We start from the raw sequence: 20,371 nt of genomic DNA, 5'->3' as shown, positions 1-20,371 counted from the left end.
TGGTTGGATCCACATCTAGTGGGTGGAGATTGGTAGGTTTAGGCGTGGAGATGGGGTGGGTTTAGGGATCAGGGAGTGGAGATGGGTAGGTTTAGGTAATGCAAATGCAAATGTCAGTCAGCACGATCGTCATCAGCATGGGTTTGAAAATCATATTTCACTGGTTTGGACTCGTGGACTCGTTAATATTCGATATGAATATTAACAAAGCTGGAATGCTGCGCTTTGCAACAATAGACTTACAACTTGTAGTGAGAAGCAGTAGCCATCATCCAGAAGTGCGCAGAGAAAAAGGTACTCCTCTCAGAAAACGCACAAATAAAGATCATTTTAGATGTTTAATTACTATTTGGAGCATTGTGATCACTAGAAAAGGGCTTAATGAACTCATTTTTGTGAAAACCTCAAATTCGACCAAAACTGACATTTTTCACTTCCTTTGCCTGTAGCTCAAAATTAGGCCGTGCGACTTCCGACTCATTTCGCCAGAACGGGTCACATTTAGATTTTTTTTTGCACCCTCAAGATTCCAGATTTTCAAATAGTTGTATCTCGGCCAAATATCGTCCGATCCTAACAAACCATACATCAATGGAAAGCTTATTTATTTAGATGAAAAATTTACCCTTATGACTGGTTTTGTGGTCCAGGGACACATATGGTTAGTAATAATAAATAAATAACTACTGATATGTGCATCAAGGTTATAACACCATATTTAGGATTTGGGGAAACAGTTTCGGAGCAGTTGATAAATACTCACCGACTACTAATCTGAATATTAAGGGAGCATTCAAATAAAAGTTGAGAAATTGAGAAAAAAATAAAACATCTACCAAATGTGTCTATATAATGACAATGAACACTTCAGTGTCTCTAAACCAATCCTGGGTTCCTGTCTGTCACTCTCGGACCCCCTCACCGTTATGCTATTGATCTGGAACGTCTGGGCCAGGTTGCCCTTGGAGATGGCATAACGGATGGTTCCGTTGAGTTCTTCATCAGGGTCGATGGCAGTAACCGTTGCGATAATGGCTCCTACTGTGTTTGGCCCCTCTCTGAGCTCTGTCACATACTCTTCCTCCGGAAACTCAGGCGCGTTATCGTTTTCATCAATTATACGGACCCAAACGGTGGTGGACGTCTGTGGAAATGGATGACAAACAATAAAGCGTGAAATACTTGTAATATTTTACATCTAGAGAAACTAGGGAAATCCAATAGGACATATATATGCATAAACTAATAAAAACATGCCCTTTAAAAAAAAATGTGGGAAGAGTGTCAATGCATTGAAAAACTACAACTTTAATCATACTATTTCATTTAAATCGATCATATGTTACAGAATCTGTTACTGATCTGTGAACATGCTGCATGTCTAGTTAGTAGGGCAATGTTTATGGCCTTTGAATGAGTATTTGCATGTTTTCTTCTGAACAGACTGTGCATGTGGAGTAACCTTTATTTCATGGTATCATGGTGAACTAGTGTAGCAAGTTTGAATGTTATTTGCATAACCTGACAGCCTGCGTGTGTGATGACAGAAGTTTACTGATATGTGCATTTTCTCTGGTGTCTGATGCTATCGACAGGGAATCAGATCCCCTCAAAGTTCACTCGAGCAGTTCTCATTACTGCTGAAACCAAAATTTGGCCAACTATGACAAAAATCCTAAATATGGTCTCAAGAGGAACATCTTATAGCTTCAGAGTCATCCAAAGTCTGTATAAAACTTGTCTGCTGATAAAAACCATCCTAAAATATAAAGGCAGTTTTATGTTTTAATTTATATTTATGTGTGATATTATAAAACACAACATGTTTCAAATATTAATTAATATCTGTACTAAAGCCAAATTAAATAATTAAAACTTTACCCAGAATAGTGGGTAAATAGATTTATTAGCATTATTATAATTAAAATTATTTATGTTTTAATATATATTCATACTCATATGAATATATACAAATTTGTATTGCAGAAAAATAAATGTCCAGAAACATTAAAAAAAAAAAATGTGGAGTAAAATGTACTACTTTAATTTATATAACAATTGTATTAAATAATTAATTACATAACTACATATTACAATAAATACATTTAAATTATAATGTTTTAAAATAATTATTATAATTCTATTTAAATCACACTTCAAAGTCCAAATCATTAGTTATATTTCTTTTTTTTTGTTTTTTACATGTCAGTATATAAGTGTATATACATATTATTACAGACAAAACACAACTTTTTTCTTTAATTATATTACTACATGTTACAAATAAATAAATGAATAATAATAAAATTATGTTTTAAAATACTTATAATTCAATCAATTTAAATAGACAATATTATTTAAAAAACACACTTCAAAGCCAAAATCACTGAATTCTTTTACATATGTCAAGATTATATATTATTATTAAAGAAAAAAGCAAGCTGAAGTTGCAGTGTATAGTGGGTGGAGTGAGAGCTTTGGAGGGGGAGGGAAAGAGTAGTGCTTCTTGTTTCACTGCTTTACTTTTACACTGATATGATTCTGAGAAGTAACTTACTGTAAGAGCACAATAGAGTTCACAATACACGGGAATAAGAGGAAGACTACAAAAGATTTCTATCACCACAGCAGAAGAAACTGTAGAGGACTTCGGACATAAACTGAAGATATTTCAACAGTTTCGGGAAGATTTACAGGAGATCAGGACTGATGGATGTATTTTGCGCTCTGTTGCTCTGCTTTCACCTCTTAATTGCGGTTCAAGGTAAATCTACTCTGGACTTTATTTCTGGACTTGTCGTACAGAACGCGTTCTTGCATTGCTGCGCTGTTTTTTAAATAACTGGTCTGTGTACATATGTGTTTGGCTCAGCCAAATTGGCTGTCAGTCGCGTTTTGCACATTTTTTAAGCGTTTTAATATCGTGGCTCACGTTTTATAAACGCGTCTCAAAATCCCTGCGTTTTTTAAAATGCCGTTGCGTCCCGAGCGCGTTCTGCGTGAACGACCCTGAATCTGACATTTGTTTACTTGTAAAATGACCTCGAGGCTGATCGAGCGTGTGTCAGCTTGTTTTAAAACTGAAAAACAATTTTTTGTCCTCTCAAGTTTTGGCCTGAAATCAACACTCAACTCTACAAAAAGACCGTCATCTGTCATAGTTTTTTGATCGATTGTATATTACTGCGACACGCTACTTTCCTTTGTTAAGCTGCTCATTTTAATTTTCTACTGTTGTATAAAGCCGTGCAATTTTGGTTAATTACGTACATATTTGGAGAAATCATACCGAAGTGTATCCAATCGCTGAATTTACGCTTTTCCCGTGCATTCAGTTAATATAATACTGTAGTGATGATGGCTTGATTCATGAATATTAATTAGTAAAATGAGGGTATCTAATAAGCCTAGCTGATTGGCTTAAACGTTAGGTGGGCATTAGACAGCTAACGAATCCTACGATGTTGAAGACTTAGCTTGTGAATATTAATGTGGTCGGCGCGCCTAATTAATATTCATTAGCTAAGTTCGGTCAACAGCAGTAGGCCTATTCTTAATTTATTTACGCAAAACCAGTGTTTTTAACGTCTCATATGTATATTACCATTATTAAACGCTGCGATGCGATGCGTCGTGTTGTCCCGAATTTAACAGACGTTAAAAAACAATTCAAATCAGTTGAAAAGAAAAAGACAGACTACAAATCATATATTTTAACGATGTTTGACGTCGTTCCGTCAAAACTCGTGACTTTTTTTTTTTTTTACCAAAAATAGTCAATGTTTGTGAAAACACTGAACACTTTGTGTCAGGTTCTTTAATCACAGTCTGTTATTAATGTAGCATTTCTATCTTGTTTACACATCGGCTTTAATTGGGTACTTCCTTCTTTACACAGCCTCCCTCTCAGCCAATCAGATTCCTAGATAAAAAATATATAAAAAATATTTATAATATAAAATATATTCCATGTTTCAGCTGAATTTACCCAGCGTCAGTTTGCAGATGAAGCTGGTTCATCATTTAGCTAATAGGCCTATTGATTTTTGCCAATTTTAGTGTGTTTGGTCTAAAGCTAGACTGTGTGAGATGTGGGTCTTCAGGAAGTGGCATGATGTGAGAGGCTTGTTTCAAGAGAGAAGCTGTTAAAGTGGAGTAATCGTCAGGTCAGTTCTCCAAACCAGGGGGTATCGATTCCATGAGTGAGGACATGTGATCTTTCTCAAAAAGCCTAGTGGTTTCATCCTAACCAGGCCTGAGAAGACAAGATGTGTTTGAAACAGAGATACAGAGCATATATTTATTGGAGAGAGACAGGGAGAAAGACAGAAAGGATCCCAGATGGAATGAGACCATGGATATTGCACCAGGATCACATTCCTGACCCCCTGGGTTTGTAATTCCCCATGAGAGGCTATATCCACAGTCCAAAAATATGAAGAGGAGAAAATGATTAATTGAGAACTAAGAGAACAATAACGTAAGGGAGGAAGGATGATGCAACAATGAGCATTAGTGTTGCTTGCTAAAGAAAACATTACTGTTGTTTACTGTCTTTAACGCTTAAGATTGGTAGGCTGCAGAGCGTTTTAAAAATGCTCATTATTTCTAATACAAATCAGCACAGAAAATCCACAAAGACATAAATGATTTGGCTTCTGGGAATGTAAAATAGTCTATTACTAAAACAATACATGAAGTCGAGGGAGGGCAGATACTGATCTGCAGGAGGTTTCAGTTGAAACGGGACGGTCCCTCAGAGTCATGCTTTGTCTGCAAATGGGAGGGATGTTCTTAGACCCCTATGGCTTTCATTAACACCTTTTAATGAGGCTCTTACACAAACAGCAATAGTGAGAAATGAGAATGACATGTAGGAGGGGGCTTTAAAGGGGGTTCTTCCTTTAAATAACAGTTGACTCAAATACAGAAATGCACTTTTCGTGACCCTCTGTATTATTGTCTTCCATGAAGCTCAGTGTCTGAGTTGCTCTTTTTCATTTATACATGCATACTGCCAAGCTTCAAAAAGGACAAAAAGCAGCATAAAATATCGTAAAAGTAGTTCACAATATATCATATGGCTTCAGAGAACCTGGACTTCTATTATGATTCTTTAGGTTGCTTCTTGAAGCTTGACAGTGTGAGGAATAGTTTGAAATTTACTGATAATCCCCCCCCCCCCCAAAAATAAAGAAAAAAGAACTCTCAAATGTCATTTAAGTTCATTTTCAAACGAGTTTCTTTAGATGCATCACAGCAGGTTTGACATTGTATCAGGTGAACGATTTTAGAGAAGTCATGATAAGTGTATTGCATAATATGAAGACTATATTTTATGTGTTTTCATTTTTGGTGTCCTTTTGGATCTTGGCAGCATAAATCACCATTAATGTTCTTGTTAATGTGGCAAAATATCTTTAAAGAGGTTTCAGTGGTTGTGTAATGCTTCATAGACATTCTCTAAAATGAAGCACATTCTGGACACAGTGGCATGTAAATGTGATTCTTCTAATATCAGTAATATGCATCTAGAAGCCATCCTTCAAATATCAATAACAAAGTGCAGGGTGGATTCTGATGTTCATGTAAATTCTGTGACACAGATGCTTTTGTGTTGACGTCACAGATACACACATTTGCAGACAGATGCCCTCAAGCAGGGAACGTTTCATTATTATTTATCTCTGTCAGATAAGTCTGAGAATGTTCTGGGCTCAATTCAAGTTATGTTATCAGTCAACGTTAAATCTGAATCATGCTTACGTTGTTTTGAACCTTTCTTGAACGGATCAGTAGCTTTTATGCACTTAAAGCAAAAGTTTGGATTGGCTCTGCCTCTAAAACACTTTCTAACATGCCTTTGATCCAATCTCGACCCAGTACTCAGCGACGGCACGTTTATGTCCAGAGTGCAGGGTAGTATTTCATCCAGTCACAACAAAGACGTTCTGAACCCCTGGCAGCTGCCAGAGCGGATTCCCAGCACAGGATCTCACGGGGTGGAAAATGGAGCCCTGGACCGGATAATTACAAACGCTGATTGGGAATATGAGGGCGGATGAGGTTTATAGGGAATAATAGGGCAGGAGGGGTTTGGACTGTATTGTGTCTGTGAGAGACAGGAACGGACACACCGCCCTGAGTGCACTTTGTCACAAAGATGCCGTTTCCTATTGCTCTTCCTGACACACATGCATGCCCATAGATGTACATTTAAGTCACTCTGGGCATCTTAAATAAAGAATAAAGTATATACACATTAAGGTCAACTACACATGTTTCTTTAAAGTCAAAGATAGTAGAGGGTGGCACAGACTGACAGGCAGCCATGCATTCAAGCAGTCAATATCTAGGTCAGTCATTCAGAAATATAGGAAATATTTATCCATTCATGAGAAATCTGGGTTTTTCCCATTTCATCTCTCTGGTTGATAAACATTTAGCTCTGGTTCATAGGGTTTGTATGTGTAATTAGGGTGTAGGTCCGTTTTGTCTATTTCAGGATTAGAAAACAATGCACTCGGTGTGCCACCCTTCTACACACACACACAATACAACTTAAGCACAAACACTTATGGATACAAGAACAACAGCAGAGGACTGAAGTCTGACACCTGCTGTTGTTTGTTCAATAATGAGGTGGAAATGCTTTTCTTCCACAAGAACATCTGGGTTTCACAAAGCTTGTTTTTCAAATTTTCTAAATTACTGTTATAATAGTTTAGTATACAATTTTAGTATACACGTAAGCAGCTCTTGGGTACTGATATGAATGGAGTTAAAGAGCACAGATTTCCAGCAAACATTTCATAAGACCTTTGTTGATTTACAATAAATGATAAAATAATTGATTATACATGTGTAAATATTGTGTGTGTGTGTGTGTGTGTGTGTGTGTATATATATATATATATATATATAATGTGTAAATATTATATATATAAATATACACATACATACACATATAAAGCATTTCACAATTAGACAAATTGATTAGAAATTATTAAAATGATAAATCATTAAAAAACAATATATAATATATGAATGTCTAATAAATCATTTGTTCAGTCATACAATACTGATTTAATTTCACATTTCACAAGTGGATACTGTAGATTTGAAATCATTAAAATGATAAATCATTAAAAATAAATGTTCAGTGACACTTTTTCTCACTGATTGAACATTTTTAAGAAAAAGACAACTGCTAAAGTCTAGCCACAGATATTACAGTAAACAAACTCTGATAGAATGCACATGTGGTCAGCTGACTCTAAAGTGCTGAACTTCACACATTACAAGTACCAAATACACACTTTCTGTGAGGAACTAAGCAGTTAAGCTCAAGAAATCCACAGATATTGCTGTATGTCTCTGCATGTTCTGACATTAAAGAAAGAAAGAAAGGTTGCCTTTAAATTGAAGTCAAATTTCAAATTCAAATTTAAATATTTTCCAAGTGTTTTCCATTTTTTGGAGAAATCAACTTACAACAGCTTTAAAGTTGTCTGTACTAATTAAGCTGGGCATGAAAAAGTACTTTTAAGGTCCAAAACATCATACACATCTAATCTAATATAAAAAGTATCACTGTTTTCTCTCTCTGTGTCTCCAGTGAGCGGTGAGCGTCACTCTTTCAGTGTCTCTGTGCCCCATCGGGTCTACGAGTGTCCTGAAGGGGCCAACGTCACTATGACGTGTCTTCAGTCTGGATCCAAGGCTCATTCGGAGGACAAGATGTGGAACACCTGGCTCTTCACACCTGGCTCGCAGGATCACTGCCACAAGGGCACACATCCTCGTGGGTCCAACCACTCCAACCGCACACTGGGAGTGGAATACATAGGCAAAGGCAACAAGTCTTTCTCCATCTTCTTGCAGAACATCAAGCACAGGGACCAGGGCAAATACTGCTGTCTGCTTCTGGAAGTTAAGAAGCAAAAGGTGGAGCAGGGGGCCCGTGAATTCATCTACCTGAATGTGGTGCCATGTAAGTGAGCGAGGAGAGAGGTCAGGTGTGACGTTTATGTACCCCTCTGTTCTTGTGTGATCTTAATGTGTCCCGTTTCCACAGCGATGGGACAAACTCACAATGGCAATCTGAAGTGTTCGGAGTGGTCTCACAGTCCTTCAGATGGTACGTTCAAAACCACACACATATAATGCAATGGCTCTAAAAAGTATTAAAACATGTAAATCACACTTTAGAAAGTCTGTCAAAGTGGCATCTGTAATTGAATGATGCTACAGTTTTTCTGAGAACTAGCTTCCACTTTTGTTAAATGAAAGTTCCCTTCAAGTTCACAAATATAGTTTTGGGAATAAGAGAAGTAGAATGAGCCTGTTTGACAATGTAAAAAATAAAAAAATAAAAAATGACTTAAAGGGATAGTTCACCCCTAGTGTGAGTAATGCTGACAAAATTTTAATTTTTGGGTGAAATATACCTTTAATTTAAATTCCCAAATGCAATTTCAAGTATTTAGTGCAAGTAAGATTTTGCACATTTGCACACAATGGAATGACTGTTCTGTAAATTTGACCTTAAATCTACTGTTTCTTTCTTTAAAAGCCAACATTTTATTAAATGTTTTGGTTGAAAGATGTGATTGTGCTAGTTTTTCTATATAATATATACAAATGGGCATCTAATGCAACAGCAATCAAGCATTTTTAAGTGTGGCTTTACGTAAGGGTGACTTCACTACTGATTCTTTTCTCTTTTCCACCAGTAACGGCTCTGTTTTTTTTCTTTTTCAGACTCGGTGGCTGAAGGTCTGGCTATCGCAGCCTGTGTGGCTTTCATTCTGTGCCTCCCGCTCATACTGATGCTGGTTTACAGGCAGAGACAAACAGTGGAGCGACACAGACGTGAGTACACACACACACACACACCCAACACGTACACTTAGTCATGCATTGCTCACACACTTACTCTGACCTATATTGTGTGTGAGAGTATGCTGCACATGTCCTGCACTGCAGAGACTGCTGATGGGAGTACAGTAGCTGCACTAATTGTTTTAAAGAGACTGCATTTCCTTTCTCACCATGAACCATTTCCTGTTCCTGTTTTTATCAGGTGCACACGAGCTGGTGCGTATGGACAGGTGAGTTGCCTTAGTGACCAAAATACTTAGACTAAACAAGGGATATTTGGATGAATCTCACAAAAAACATACAAATTGAATTTCACCTTTAAATAATATAAATAAATATAGAACAAAGCTTATGTTTAAAACCAATAAATCCTGTTTTTTTTGCATTGTGAGATCATTTTTAGGATAATAAACAACTACTGTAATTTACAAATTAAATAATTATTTACAATTATAAGGATTTTTTTACAGGAAAAAAACTGATAAAAATCTAGAGGAAAATGAACTTAATGTTCATGAATATCACAATGCAAAAAGAGTATTAGTCCTAAAACTAAATATTTGATATATGTTAGATTTTATGCACAGTATTATGTATTATTAGCATCTTTTGATTTTGGGATGGTATTTATTCATTTATAATCTCACTCTCTCTCTAGTGAGGCACATGCCCATGAGAACCCAGTGTTTTTGGGCGATTCTCCACAGCCTAAACCCCGGACTGTATCCCAAATAATGAGACAGTCATCTGAAACAGGACGCCACCTCCTGTCAGATCCCGGAACTCCATTCTCTCCAAACATACAAGGAGAATTGTTCTTCCCAGCACAGGGTATGACACACACACACACACACACACACACACACACACACGTTGGTATTTGTGGTTTACAGGGACTCTCCGTAGGCTTAATGGTTTTTATACTGTACAAACTCTATTTTCTATCACCCTACACCTAAACCTACTCCTTACAGGAAACTTTGTGCATTTTTAGATTTTCAAAAAAACACCATTTAGTATGTTTTTTAAGCCTTTTGAATTACGGGGACATAGGCAGTATTCTCATAAACCACCTTCAAATTGTAATACCTCTGTCATACCCATGTCATTATACAAATTTTGTCCCCGTAAACCACAAAAACCAACCCACACACACACATACAAAACTGTAATCCAACTCCAGCTAGATTGCTAAAGCTTGTCACTGCTATGCAGGCGACAAGAAACATCTGGGGAAGCTCTACACACACAATGTTGGTACATACACAATTTAAAACAAATGCGCACACATCCGACAGATTTTGTTTCTTCCACATGGTAGGCAAGGATGTACCCACAGTTTCATTTAAAAATGAACACACGCATGCAAATCTGCACACAATCAAACAAAACCCAGAGTCTCGTGTGTAGGCGAACGGTATGAGGTCCAGCTCAATCTCCACTTACACAAACGCCTCCTCTACTTTAACCTTTAACTCAGCGGAATCTACAGAATGTCAATTTCCCCTTTTCTCCCTCGTTTCACAACACTCATTTCTGCTTCTCTGACGGCAAACTGGATTCAGAGAAACCGAGAACGTGTGTGTGCATGTGTGCCTACTTTCATGTGTTCCTTCATTATACATGACCTACTGGCACATACACCGACAGATCTGTATTCATAGGAAAGAGAGTTTTCCTTGCTATTTTGAGAGAAATTGCATAATGAACACAACTTTCCTGCAGCTCAAACAGCAAAACATGACTCTAGCAATGTCAAAATCATTTTCAGTTACTAAAGAATGAACAAAAAAAAAGAATGTAAGTTGCATTGCCACATGCATAAATGGAAAATAGTTATGGATGATCTAAAACTACTATGTAAACACACACCAGTACACTACCATTCATAATGCAATGCTCCCACACACCATTCCATTCATACCATTCACTGACACTGCAAAAACATAAAAAATGGTACATTTACATATGGTCCGCCCACACAGCCTGGCAACAGCACACATTTCATATGTGTAGAGTTTACACAATCAAAACAGAAGGCATTTAATTCACTTCTAAGTCTTAAAGGTGCAGTAGCAAAAACAGACTTGTTAATAATATAGATCAGAGAAAGGGTGGAAAAATGGGAACTAAACTAAAATATGGCTTATTTAACATTACAAGCTAATAATTTTACTATTATTTTTCCAGAAGCCATCCCTGAGTCTCCCAACTTAATGGACTAAAACGTGTCACGCTCACCCCAGGAACATCGAGTGCTTCTTCCATCTCCTCCACATCATCATGCCTCTGTTCTTCCTGTCTTCTGCAAAGATGAGGAGGAGAGACCCACCCCCAAAAAATGAGAACTGAACTCTCTGCTATTACGGTGGGACCCCTTATCTGGTGACGCCTGTGTCTATCTGCTGACTGTCCTTAAATGGGTTTCACGAGAAGGAGAATCGGACTGTTTCACAACCTAGGGCACTAGGAAGAGCACGATTTCATGAAGAGGATCCAAAGATTTTCTTTTGTGGCATTTGAGTTGAAAAATTAATTTCAGCTATGCTGTTTGCACACATTTCTTTTCATCACATGCTTCGTGTGTCAGTCACACTGTGGGTTAATTTGCACTTAAAAGACCATTTTACTCTCTTTCTTTCTTCTGTAATCTGTCTATCCCCATCCTCACCTCCTTTCCAAATGAAACAATCAGTTCATCCGCTCTCTTCTAGAGGTCAGGGATGTATTAATACCTCATTCTTCAATTCTGTTTTACCCATCTCAACACTGAGTTTCTCAATAGTTATTCCCGCCATACTCAGTAAGTCAGTGCCAAAGTACTCAGTTATCACTTTATCACTGACATGGTGCCAGTGCTGGTCCCAGATGTGGTGCTTGGCCGGAAAATCTGCAGATTTCAGAACCACTTGAGAGGCGAATGAAGACGCAAATGACTGTATTTGTTTTAAAATATTAAATAATTGATAATGCAGTGTCTTATGTAATGGGCCCAGAATGAGACCAGCAACGGTACGTTTCGGTGGAAAAGGGATGTTCTCAGTACACTCACCGTCAGACCTGCTGAGAAACGATGGGCTGTTTAAAACCCTCTTGTGGTGAGTGTGGTGCTTTTATGATGTATGTAGCTTAATGATGCATTCTGTCAGAATGAGAGCAGATTTGTTTTTTTGTGGTAAATGTTACATCAGTGACAATCAAACACAATGCCACTCTCTTATGTCTCCCATGTCACTTGTGGCTTTAAGGGGCCTGAGGGCTCATAAAAGATTTTCTATCTATTTTGTATTGAATTTTTATTTTATGTGTGTGTGTGTGTGTGTGTGTGTGTGTGTGTGTGTGTGAGAGAGAGAGAGTTTCTATTGTTTTCCATGAAAAAACAAAAAACAAAAAGCAGAGCTGGTGAATATTTTCAGGAAGCTTAAAACTTTTAATCCACTGCCATAAAGAGTGCCAAAACTTTGCTTTGTGTATGAATGGATGGTTTGAATGATTGCAAATATTGTAAATATGCTGATAAATATGCCTATGAACCAGTTTGTTCATTTGAAGTTGCACATGTGCCTGTACAAAGTTAATACTGCATATGTAGCTCCAGTGGCATTGCTGTGACACAACTGCTGATACAGTGGAAAAACAATTGCTTATATCTTGTTTTATAAAAATACAAACAAATAAAAAGTTCTGGTGAGAGCTGAGAGTCCTTGTGCCATGTTTATGCAACAAATAATCTCTTCAATCACACGGAAAAGCATCTGCGACAGCAGACAGTCAACTGATGGGTAACGGGGGCCTCTAAACCATTATCAGGAACTTACCCAAATTCAACTAAAAAATAAACACTTTAACTAGGATGTTGTTCAAGTTAGTGCATCATCAAGTTATTTGAAAGTCAACATATCCCTAAAATTTGGTTTCAATCTGTAGCTTTTTGAGCACTCAGCATCTATTAGATGGTTTCATAAAGTGGATACAGATACTAGAGGCCCAAAAGTCACACTTGATGAAACCCAGACCGCTGTGAGGTTCACAACAGCTCTTAAGAGTGTAACTTCCTGTTTCAGAAATAAGGCAGGTTGTGGTTTCCTGTTTTTGCTGTTTAGTTGTTCAGTCAGGCTTTTTAAAGAGTAAATGTAGTATCTTATATTTAGAGTCAAAAAGAATTGGGATCTGACTGGATTTTGAAATGTAGGCTGAAATATTACTTTTCTCCATCCATGTGGCCTTGGTGAATAAATTAGAGGTGGAGATTATTTTGATGATAGATTACAAAGAAAAAACAGACTGCCAACAGACACACTTACTGATAAAGGTGGCATTCCATCATCTTCCACAGTCACAGTGAGTGTGTAATGCTGCTGTTTTTCTCTGTCAGGAGGTGACGGTCGGGTCACTATCTCTCCCGTCATACGGTCCATTCTGAAGGTCAGATCCTGGTTCCCACCGGTGATGTAGTACGACAGCATGGCGTTGGGTCCGATGTCACGATCTGTCGCTATGACACGCAGGGCCGACGTACCGCCACCCACATTCTAAAACACACATAGATATACCAAGTCTATAATAAAATGTATGTATAATATATAATAAAATTACAGCAAATTATCTAAATCTAAATAATAAGTCATATTAAAAGTAAATTAGTGTTTAAAGCTGCAGTCTGTAAATTTTGCCTCTTTGTCGCCATCTCTGTTTTAAAACCTGGAATTGCAGTTACTTGCGGAATTATCTTGCTTGCTGGTTTGTGCGCTGGTGTTGTGCCCAATGCTGACCCCCGCTGGATTATTACCCCCCTAGTATTGGTAGGTTTAGGGTTAGGTGTGGGGGAGGGGTTAGGATTAGGCAATCAGGTAGCGATTTCAACGAGAGGGGGTAGTAATTTGGCAGGGGTCGAAAATGGGCACAACACCGGCACGGCTCCAGCACAGATAAATCTAATGTTTTGAGGTGAATGTGTGGCTGTCAGTCACCGCACTGGTGTGGATACTGTACTCAGGAATCACAGATTCTAGCCTATGTCTCGAAATATATGACCCAAATAAGAATTTTCACCGGATATTGTCATCTGAACAAGTAAGTAACAAGTCTGCCATGTTTGTTCTGACCAACTAAGGAAAAAAGCATTACCATAAATCGCGCTACCAATGGTGATTTAATCTGAAGATCGGTTAGCTCATATCACATCAAACCATGCAAATTATTATTATTGTTATACAATATTTATTCTCAAATTATTAATGTTAACAACATCAGCATTGCGTGACTATGAGTATAGTGTGTATTAACATGTAGATTTCAATTTCTGTACATTCTAATCTAATTGTCATGCCATTCAAATTTCATATTAAGAAAATCTTCTAACCCAAAAAGCAAATTATGCTCCCTTTGAACTGGTTTTCTTTAAAATATAAATCCTGTGTAATCCCAGGTTGTATTCAGAAGCACATTTAAAACTGGAATATAATTTAATTTCATTCACATATGTTTCATATAAATACATAATAATTTCTGGATTACAATCCGCCATCAAAATGATACATTTAATAATTCCAGCTGCTGTAAGAAAAGGCTAAACGTTCCACCACCTGCAGGATCCTCACATGCGATAGCCTACTAGCCGGGACAACTTCTTTATGTTCACAGACGTGACGTAATGATGCAATGCCCGAATTTCCCGCAAAAACCTACCCGTACTAACTAAAATTAGAAAACATTATTATAAGATAACCGTTGTGAATCGGGCTAAAGTAAGACGATAGTTTTGAACACTGGCTGGTTATGTACTTTCTCAAATATTGATTTCGGATAATTTTTAAACAAAAAAAGTTACGGACTGCAGCTTTAAAATACTTTAACATAATTATTATAACTATCCTGAAATTTTTTATAATAATAAATTAGAAATATTTATATTACAAAATAAATAAATAATATTATTTGTATGTATGTATACATATACATATATATATATACAGTTCATATAAATATATATATATATATATATATATATATATATATTATAATATAATAAATAATTATAATATATGATAAGATTTTTGTCTACTTTTTTGCCTATAAACTAACCAGGTTTTATTCTAATTATATTTCTTTCTTTCTTTGTTTCTTCCCCCAGGCAATCTACCTCATGAACAGTTAAATTTTCTCCCCATTGTGCAATAAAAGTATGTGCAATAACCTTATATTTATATGTTACCACTCTACATCCTAGTACACCCCTACATCTTATTCTATTCTATTCTATTCTGTTCTATTCTATTCTATTCTATTCTATTCTATTCTATTCTATCAATAGCACACCTGTACATACAATTTATTTTATTTTATTTTTTAAAGTATTTAAAAAAAAAATGGTTGTTGTTGTTTATTTTTATATGTGGTACATATGTGTATTTTATTCACATCTAAGTTTTGTTGTCTGTGTGTTGTTGTTGTTGTCTCTGGAGGCTTGTGACACTAAAACAAATTCCTCGTATGTGCAAACATACTTGGCAATAAAGTCACTCTTTCTGACTTCTGACTTCTTCTGACTTTTGACGTATTGCATGCAAACATTTGAATGCTTAACACATAGAATCTGCGATGCTGGTATCACTGGTTTGAGGTGCTGTGGTTCTGACCTCACTGACGCTGACGTTGTACCCACGAGGGCTCTGCAGTACGGGAGGGTTATCATTCACATCCAGAATATTCACCGTGAGCGACACGTCTGTGAACCTCGGAGGGGAACCGTTATCCATCGCCCGCACCTGATCCAAACACATTAACACACACAGGAATCCACGTGGACATCAGTAAACCAACAGCAGTATACCTCAGAACTAATCATGCAAAGCATACTATTTTTAACTTTACGAGGAAACATGTACAAGGTCACGCAGCACACTATGACCATGTATGGCTCTGTCTGGAGTGGTTAGGCAATCGAAAGGCATTTTCTTATTCAAAGTGAGGTGCCTACATGTCTACTTCCTAGACAGACAGTGCATAGTCCATTTTTTATTAGATGTAACTATTTTTAAATACTTTTATTAATAAATTACACTACCGTTCAAGTTTGTGGTTGTTAAGCATTATTTTTCCTCTTATGCTCACCAAGTTTCCATTTATTTGATCAAAAATATAGTAAAAACAGTCAAATTGTTAAAAAGTATTACAATTTAAATATCTGTTTTCTATTTGAATATATTTTCAAATGTAATTTATTCCTGTGATGAAAAGCTGAATTTTCAGCATCATTACTCCAGTCTTCAGTGTCACATGATCCTTCAGAAATCAGTTTAAAATCCTGATTTGCTGCTCAAGAAACATTTCTTATGATTATGAATGTTAAAATTAGTTTTGCTGCTTAACCATAATACCATAACACATTTTTTCAGGATGCTTTGATGAATAGAAATATAATGTTTTTGTAACAATGTATATGTCTTTACTGCCACCTTTGATCAATTTAATGCAACCATACTAAATAAAAGTATTAATTTCTTGGGAAAGATACTACTGACTCCTACTGACACATTTGAACAGCAGTGTATATGTCTAATATAGTCTAGCGAGCATGCGTATGATATAAAATGTTTTCTAGGAAGTCCCTAGAGTTTGTTACGGAGCCATAGTGTCTGTTGTGTCGCTTTCTCACTTTAAGCAGGTAACGGTCCACGGCTTCACGGTCCAGACGTGCATTCAAGTAAACTTCTCCATACGTATTATTGGCTGTGTTGATCTTAAACACGTCCTGCATGTTCCCCGCGATTAAGGTGAAATTCACCTGAAGGAGACAAGAGTGTGATGGAGGCGGGGCTACAAATGATTGACAACTCAGTTGACATTGTTTTGAATATTTCTCTCCCTCACCAGTCCATTTCTTCCAGCGTCTTTGTCCCGCGCCAACACGACCGCAACTCTCTGGCCAATTGTTGTGTCTTCTGGAATATCCACCGACAAATCCGAAGTGATATCAAACTCTGGGCTGTTGTCATTCTCGTCGAGAATGGTGATTGACACCTGTCAAAAGAATAGAGTAATGAAAAATGATATGTTAAAAACTATTTTTCTGGTAGAATATTAACATTCATTGCATTAAAAGGATCTGATGAATAAGAATCACTCACCTTCTACAAATGTGCATCAAGAAGGAAATTAGAAAAAACAAAAGAGGTTAAATTACAAATGTATACAGTACATCACAATCATATTATTACATACATTTCACATCACTATCACAGACATGAAGTTTTAAAGGAAAATGAAATGAAAATGAAAATTTGCTCACCTTCAGGCAATCCATGATGTAGATGAGTTTGTTTCTTCATCAGAACAGATTTGGAGAAATTTAGCATTACATCACTTGCTCACCAATGGATCCTCTGCAACATCACAATAATCCACAAGTAATCCACAGACTTTAAACTTTAAACCGTCGCTTCTGTCTAAAGAGCAGTAAGAGTCCATAATCCATAATAATGCTCCATCCAGTGAAAAAGTCCATCCCCTGTTGTCCTCTCACATCAAAATACAAATTTGTCTAAAACTGTTTTCTCTGGTAAACAGTACTTGATCTGTGCATACTTCTCTCCTGATGTAGTCAAGACTACTTTTTTGACTGGAGAAAGCAATATTATGGATATAGGACTTGTATTTTGCCTGAAAGTAATAGTTTGAAAACCTTTTAATGATGGATTTGGTTATTACAAACATGTATTCACAAGATGTTAACTGATGGACTGGAGTTGTGTGGATTACTTGTGGGTTATTGTGATGTTTTTATCAGCTGTTTAGACTCTCATTCTGACAGCACTCATTCACTGCAGATGATCCATTGGTGAGCAAGTGATGTAATGCTACATTTCTCCAAATCTGTTCTGATGGGTAAACAAACTCATCTACATCATGGATGGCCTGAGGGTACATTTTCAGCAAATTTGCAGTTTTGGATGAACTATTCCTTTAAAATTTACTTTAATAAACATGATCATATTGTGAACCATTCAGAAACAAGAAACAACTGTGTGTGCTTCTCTACAGTAAGGCTTTAGTGAGTTTGGCCTACAGACTGAACAGATCATGGAGAAACTCATTACCACAGTGGAGTCTCTCTTGGGTCCTCCATCATCAGCCACAACAGTGAGAGTGTATGAATCGCCCTGCTCTCTGTCCAACAGTCCCGTCACAGTAATACGGCCCTGTAGAGCACACGAAATACTTTATTATTTTACAAAATCCATGTAGAGAAATGAACAAAATCTCTGCTAGACTGAATAAAATAAGATCCGATTTTTCGCTGTGTCAAGCTGGTAAAAGAAACCCATTCTAAACCCATGCTCATTTTCCCTACTATCTAGCTTCATTTTTTGTTTTCCTTGCAAAAAAAAAAAAAAAAACTCACTGGCCATTAAGATTTAACTTTTAGGTTCATGTGTCCTTCCCTTATATTTGTAGGGCAGACCTAGAATCTACAATTTTTTTTTCTTGGGGGGGGGGGTTGTGTTAGATGTGTTAAACAGACTTGAGAGTACTAGTCATTGACCTGCTGACTAGTTGATCAGTAAAAATGAGTCATCGTCTGTGCCCTATCAAATATAGTATTTTCTGTTTGAGTTGCATTTTCAGTTCCTTGCATCACTTCACTGCATCAATCTCGGTATGAACATGCATTTAGAAAGAAATCAAAAATTCACATCTTAAAGGTAAGATTTCGGAGGGGCTAGCAATAGCAAGCTAGATTTGAAAGCATAAAGTCCCACCCTCTCTGCAAATCACTCTCCGAAGCCAAAACACCTAAACGCACACGCACAGGCAGACCAGAGGCTAACCAGCGACACGATGAGAGACAATGTTGGTGGAGGGTTGAACGCAACGCTGTCCTACGCCTTCCACAGACGATATAAATACATAAATGCATTAAGACTGCTTAACTTAGTGATTGCTATCGGGATGTGTAGAGACTTTCAATCAGCATAACAAAAAAATTTTTCTGAACCAAATCACCTACCCTGCTTTTAAAACCGCCGCACTCATTTCTGATTCTCTTAAAATATAACCTGTCTATTACATTATATACCGAGTTTTCTCACCGTGACACTGTCAATCTTAAAGAGCGCCAGGGCAGCAGGTGAGGTGTCGGGGTCGAAGCGGTACGTCAGCTGGTTCAGGTTATCGGCCGACTGCGCCTTCACCTGAACCACCTCTGTTCCTGTGGCGATGTTCTCTCTCAGAGATGCTTCGTAACCGGCCGACAGAAAGGCCACGGCTTCGTCCAGTTCATTGAGTAAAGTTACGTAGACGGTGCAGTAGCCGCGGTGGAACGGTGGAGACTGATCTGTGGCTGAGATGTTCATTAAGTAGCTGGTCTTGGTCTCGTAGTCCAAGTAATCCACAGTGGTTACCAGACCCGTACTCACATCGACCTCAAACTTACGGTCAGAACCAGAGACCAGAGCATACGCTACAGCGCCTCCATCACCTAAAAATAGAGAGACAGCAAAAGGCTGGGATTAGTATGATTTTTCTTTGTGAAGGAAATTACTTTTTTTTTTTTTTAAATACAAACTAAATCCAGAAGCACATTTTGTACATGACAGACTAAATCCAGAAGAACTGTGGCAAACGTCTCCAAGAGGAAACAGTACTGTTAAAAGTTTTTCAGGCAGCTTTGCAGGTAGGTCTCTTGAAGCATCTTGGAGATGTTGCCACATTTCTTCTGGATTTAGTCTGTCTCGGTTTCTTCTGTTTCTTCATGTCATTCCGAACAGACTGGATGATGATGAGATCTCTGTGTGGAGCAATGGCTGTTGTCAGACTCCTTGTGCAAACAAAAATCTCACTGGATTATTACAATTAATGGCAATATGAATGTCTGGAAATGTAAACTGGTATTTTCTACTGACACACTACAGCAAAAGATAGAAATAACTGACTTAAAACCATTTTCAGCTGGTGAAAATATTACTGTTACATTTAACTGCATTTTTAACGTTTGAAATGAACATTAAAATGTTTATTTATCAATTTAAAACATGTTCATTATTCATTTATATTTTTAATTACTACGTTGATTGTTGATTGATTTTATTTTCAAGTGGCACTCTTAGTCCTCCAATGTCGTTAGCTAACTATTTCAATGACGATCTTTATTTATATGCAGTATCAACAGGACTGAACTCTAGCATACTGCACTCTAAACCTCCTGGCCTGCGTAGACACAGATGGTTGGACGTCTGTCCAGTTTATGACAAGCTGGACATCCTCTATGAGGAAGTGAAACAGGGAAGCAGTTACAGGCACAAGCAGAAGTGCAACAGCAATGTTGTGATATTGTCTGACATTAAGAACCAATGGAAAAATACAACACAGCTTGAGCTATGTTAGGTGCATGACACACACCCACTTAAAAAATGTCAAAATAAATGAGAAGTGTTATGAATACACAATAATAGCACTCACAGATGTTCCTATGAGACAAATGTACCTC

General features: G+C 37.2%; 2 protein-coding genes across 3 annotated transcripts in view; one reads left to right on the top strand and one right to left on the bottom strand.

Annotated features, from left to right (window-relative positions):
- The window catches only part of cdh23 (cadherin-related 23), a 274,516-nt gene that overhangs the window by 27,818 nt on the left and 226,327 nt on the right, over positions 1–20,371 (bottom strand). The window contains exons 31-38 of one of the 2 annotated variants that reach the window (XM_058795349.1): positions 18,975–19,363; positions 17,982–18,083; positions 17,013–17,015; positions 16,756–16,905; positions 16,541–16,669; positions 15,522–15,650; positions 13,188–13,415; positions 923–1,144 (exon numbers count right to left, since the gene is read on the bottom strand). In XM_058795349.1, the coding sequence (XP_058651332.1) occupies positions 923–1,144; positions 13,188–13,415; positions 15,522–15,650; positions 16,541–16,669; positions 16,756–16,905; positions 17,013–17,015; positions 17,982–18,083; positions 18,975–19,363 (1,352 nt within the window). Of the gene's footprint in view, positions 1–922; positions 1,145–13,187; positions 13,416–15,521; positions 15,651–16,540; positions 16,670–16,755; positions 16,906–17,012; positions 17,016–17,981; positions 18,084–18,974; positions 19,364–20,371 lie in introns of those variants that run through there. The other variant, XM_058795348.1, reaches the window with a different exon arrangement.
- vsir (V-set immunoregulatory receptor) lies at positions 2,519–12,576 on the top strand. Its single transcript, XM_058795352.1, has 7 exons — positions 2,519–2,764; positions 7,619–7,993; positions 8,078–8,140; positions 8,764–8,874; positions 9,086–9,113; positions 9,542–9,714; positions 11,074–12,576. The coding sequence occupies exons 1-7, from the start codon at positions 2,710–2,712 to the stop codon at positions 11,106–11,108; spliced, it is 840 nt and encodes a 279-aa protein (XP_058651335.1). The 5' UTR covers positions 2,519–2,709; the 3' UTR covers positions 11,109–12,576.

The sequence above is a fragment of the Onychostoma macrolepis genome, chromosome 13, assembly GCF_012432095.1.
Source record: "Onychostoma macrolepis isolate SWU-2019 chromosome 13, ASM1243209v1, whole genome shotgun sequence".
NCBI classification, from domain to species: domain Eukaryota; kingdom Metazoa; phylum Chordata; class Actinopteri; order Cypriniformes; family Cyprinidae; genus Onychostoma; species Onychostoma macrolepis.
Note: the sequence above shows the minus strand (reverse complement) of the source record. Positions and strands in the feature narration are given on the sequence as shown.

Coding starts and splice junctions, on each gene's coding strand:
- vsir (XM_058795352.1), top strand. CDS start 2,710: ATGGATGTATTTTGCGCTCTGTTGCTCTGCTTTCACCTCTTAATTGCG. Junction 7,994..8,077: donor CTACCTGAATGTGGTGCCAT/GTAAGTGAGCGA, acceptor CCGTTTCCACAG/CGATGGGACAAACTCACAAT. Junction 8,875..9,085: donor AACAGTGGAGCGACACAGAC/GTGAGTACACAC, acceptor TGTTTTTATCAG/GTGCACACGAGCTGGTGCGT.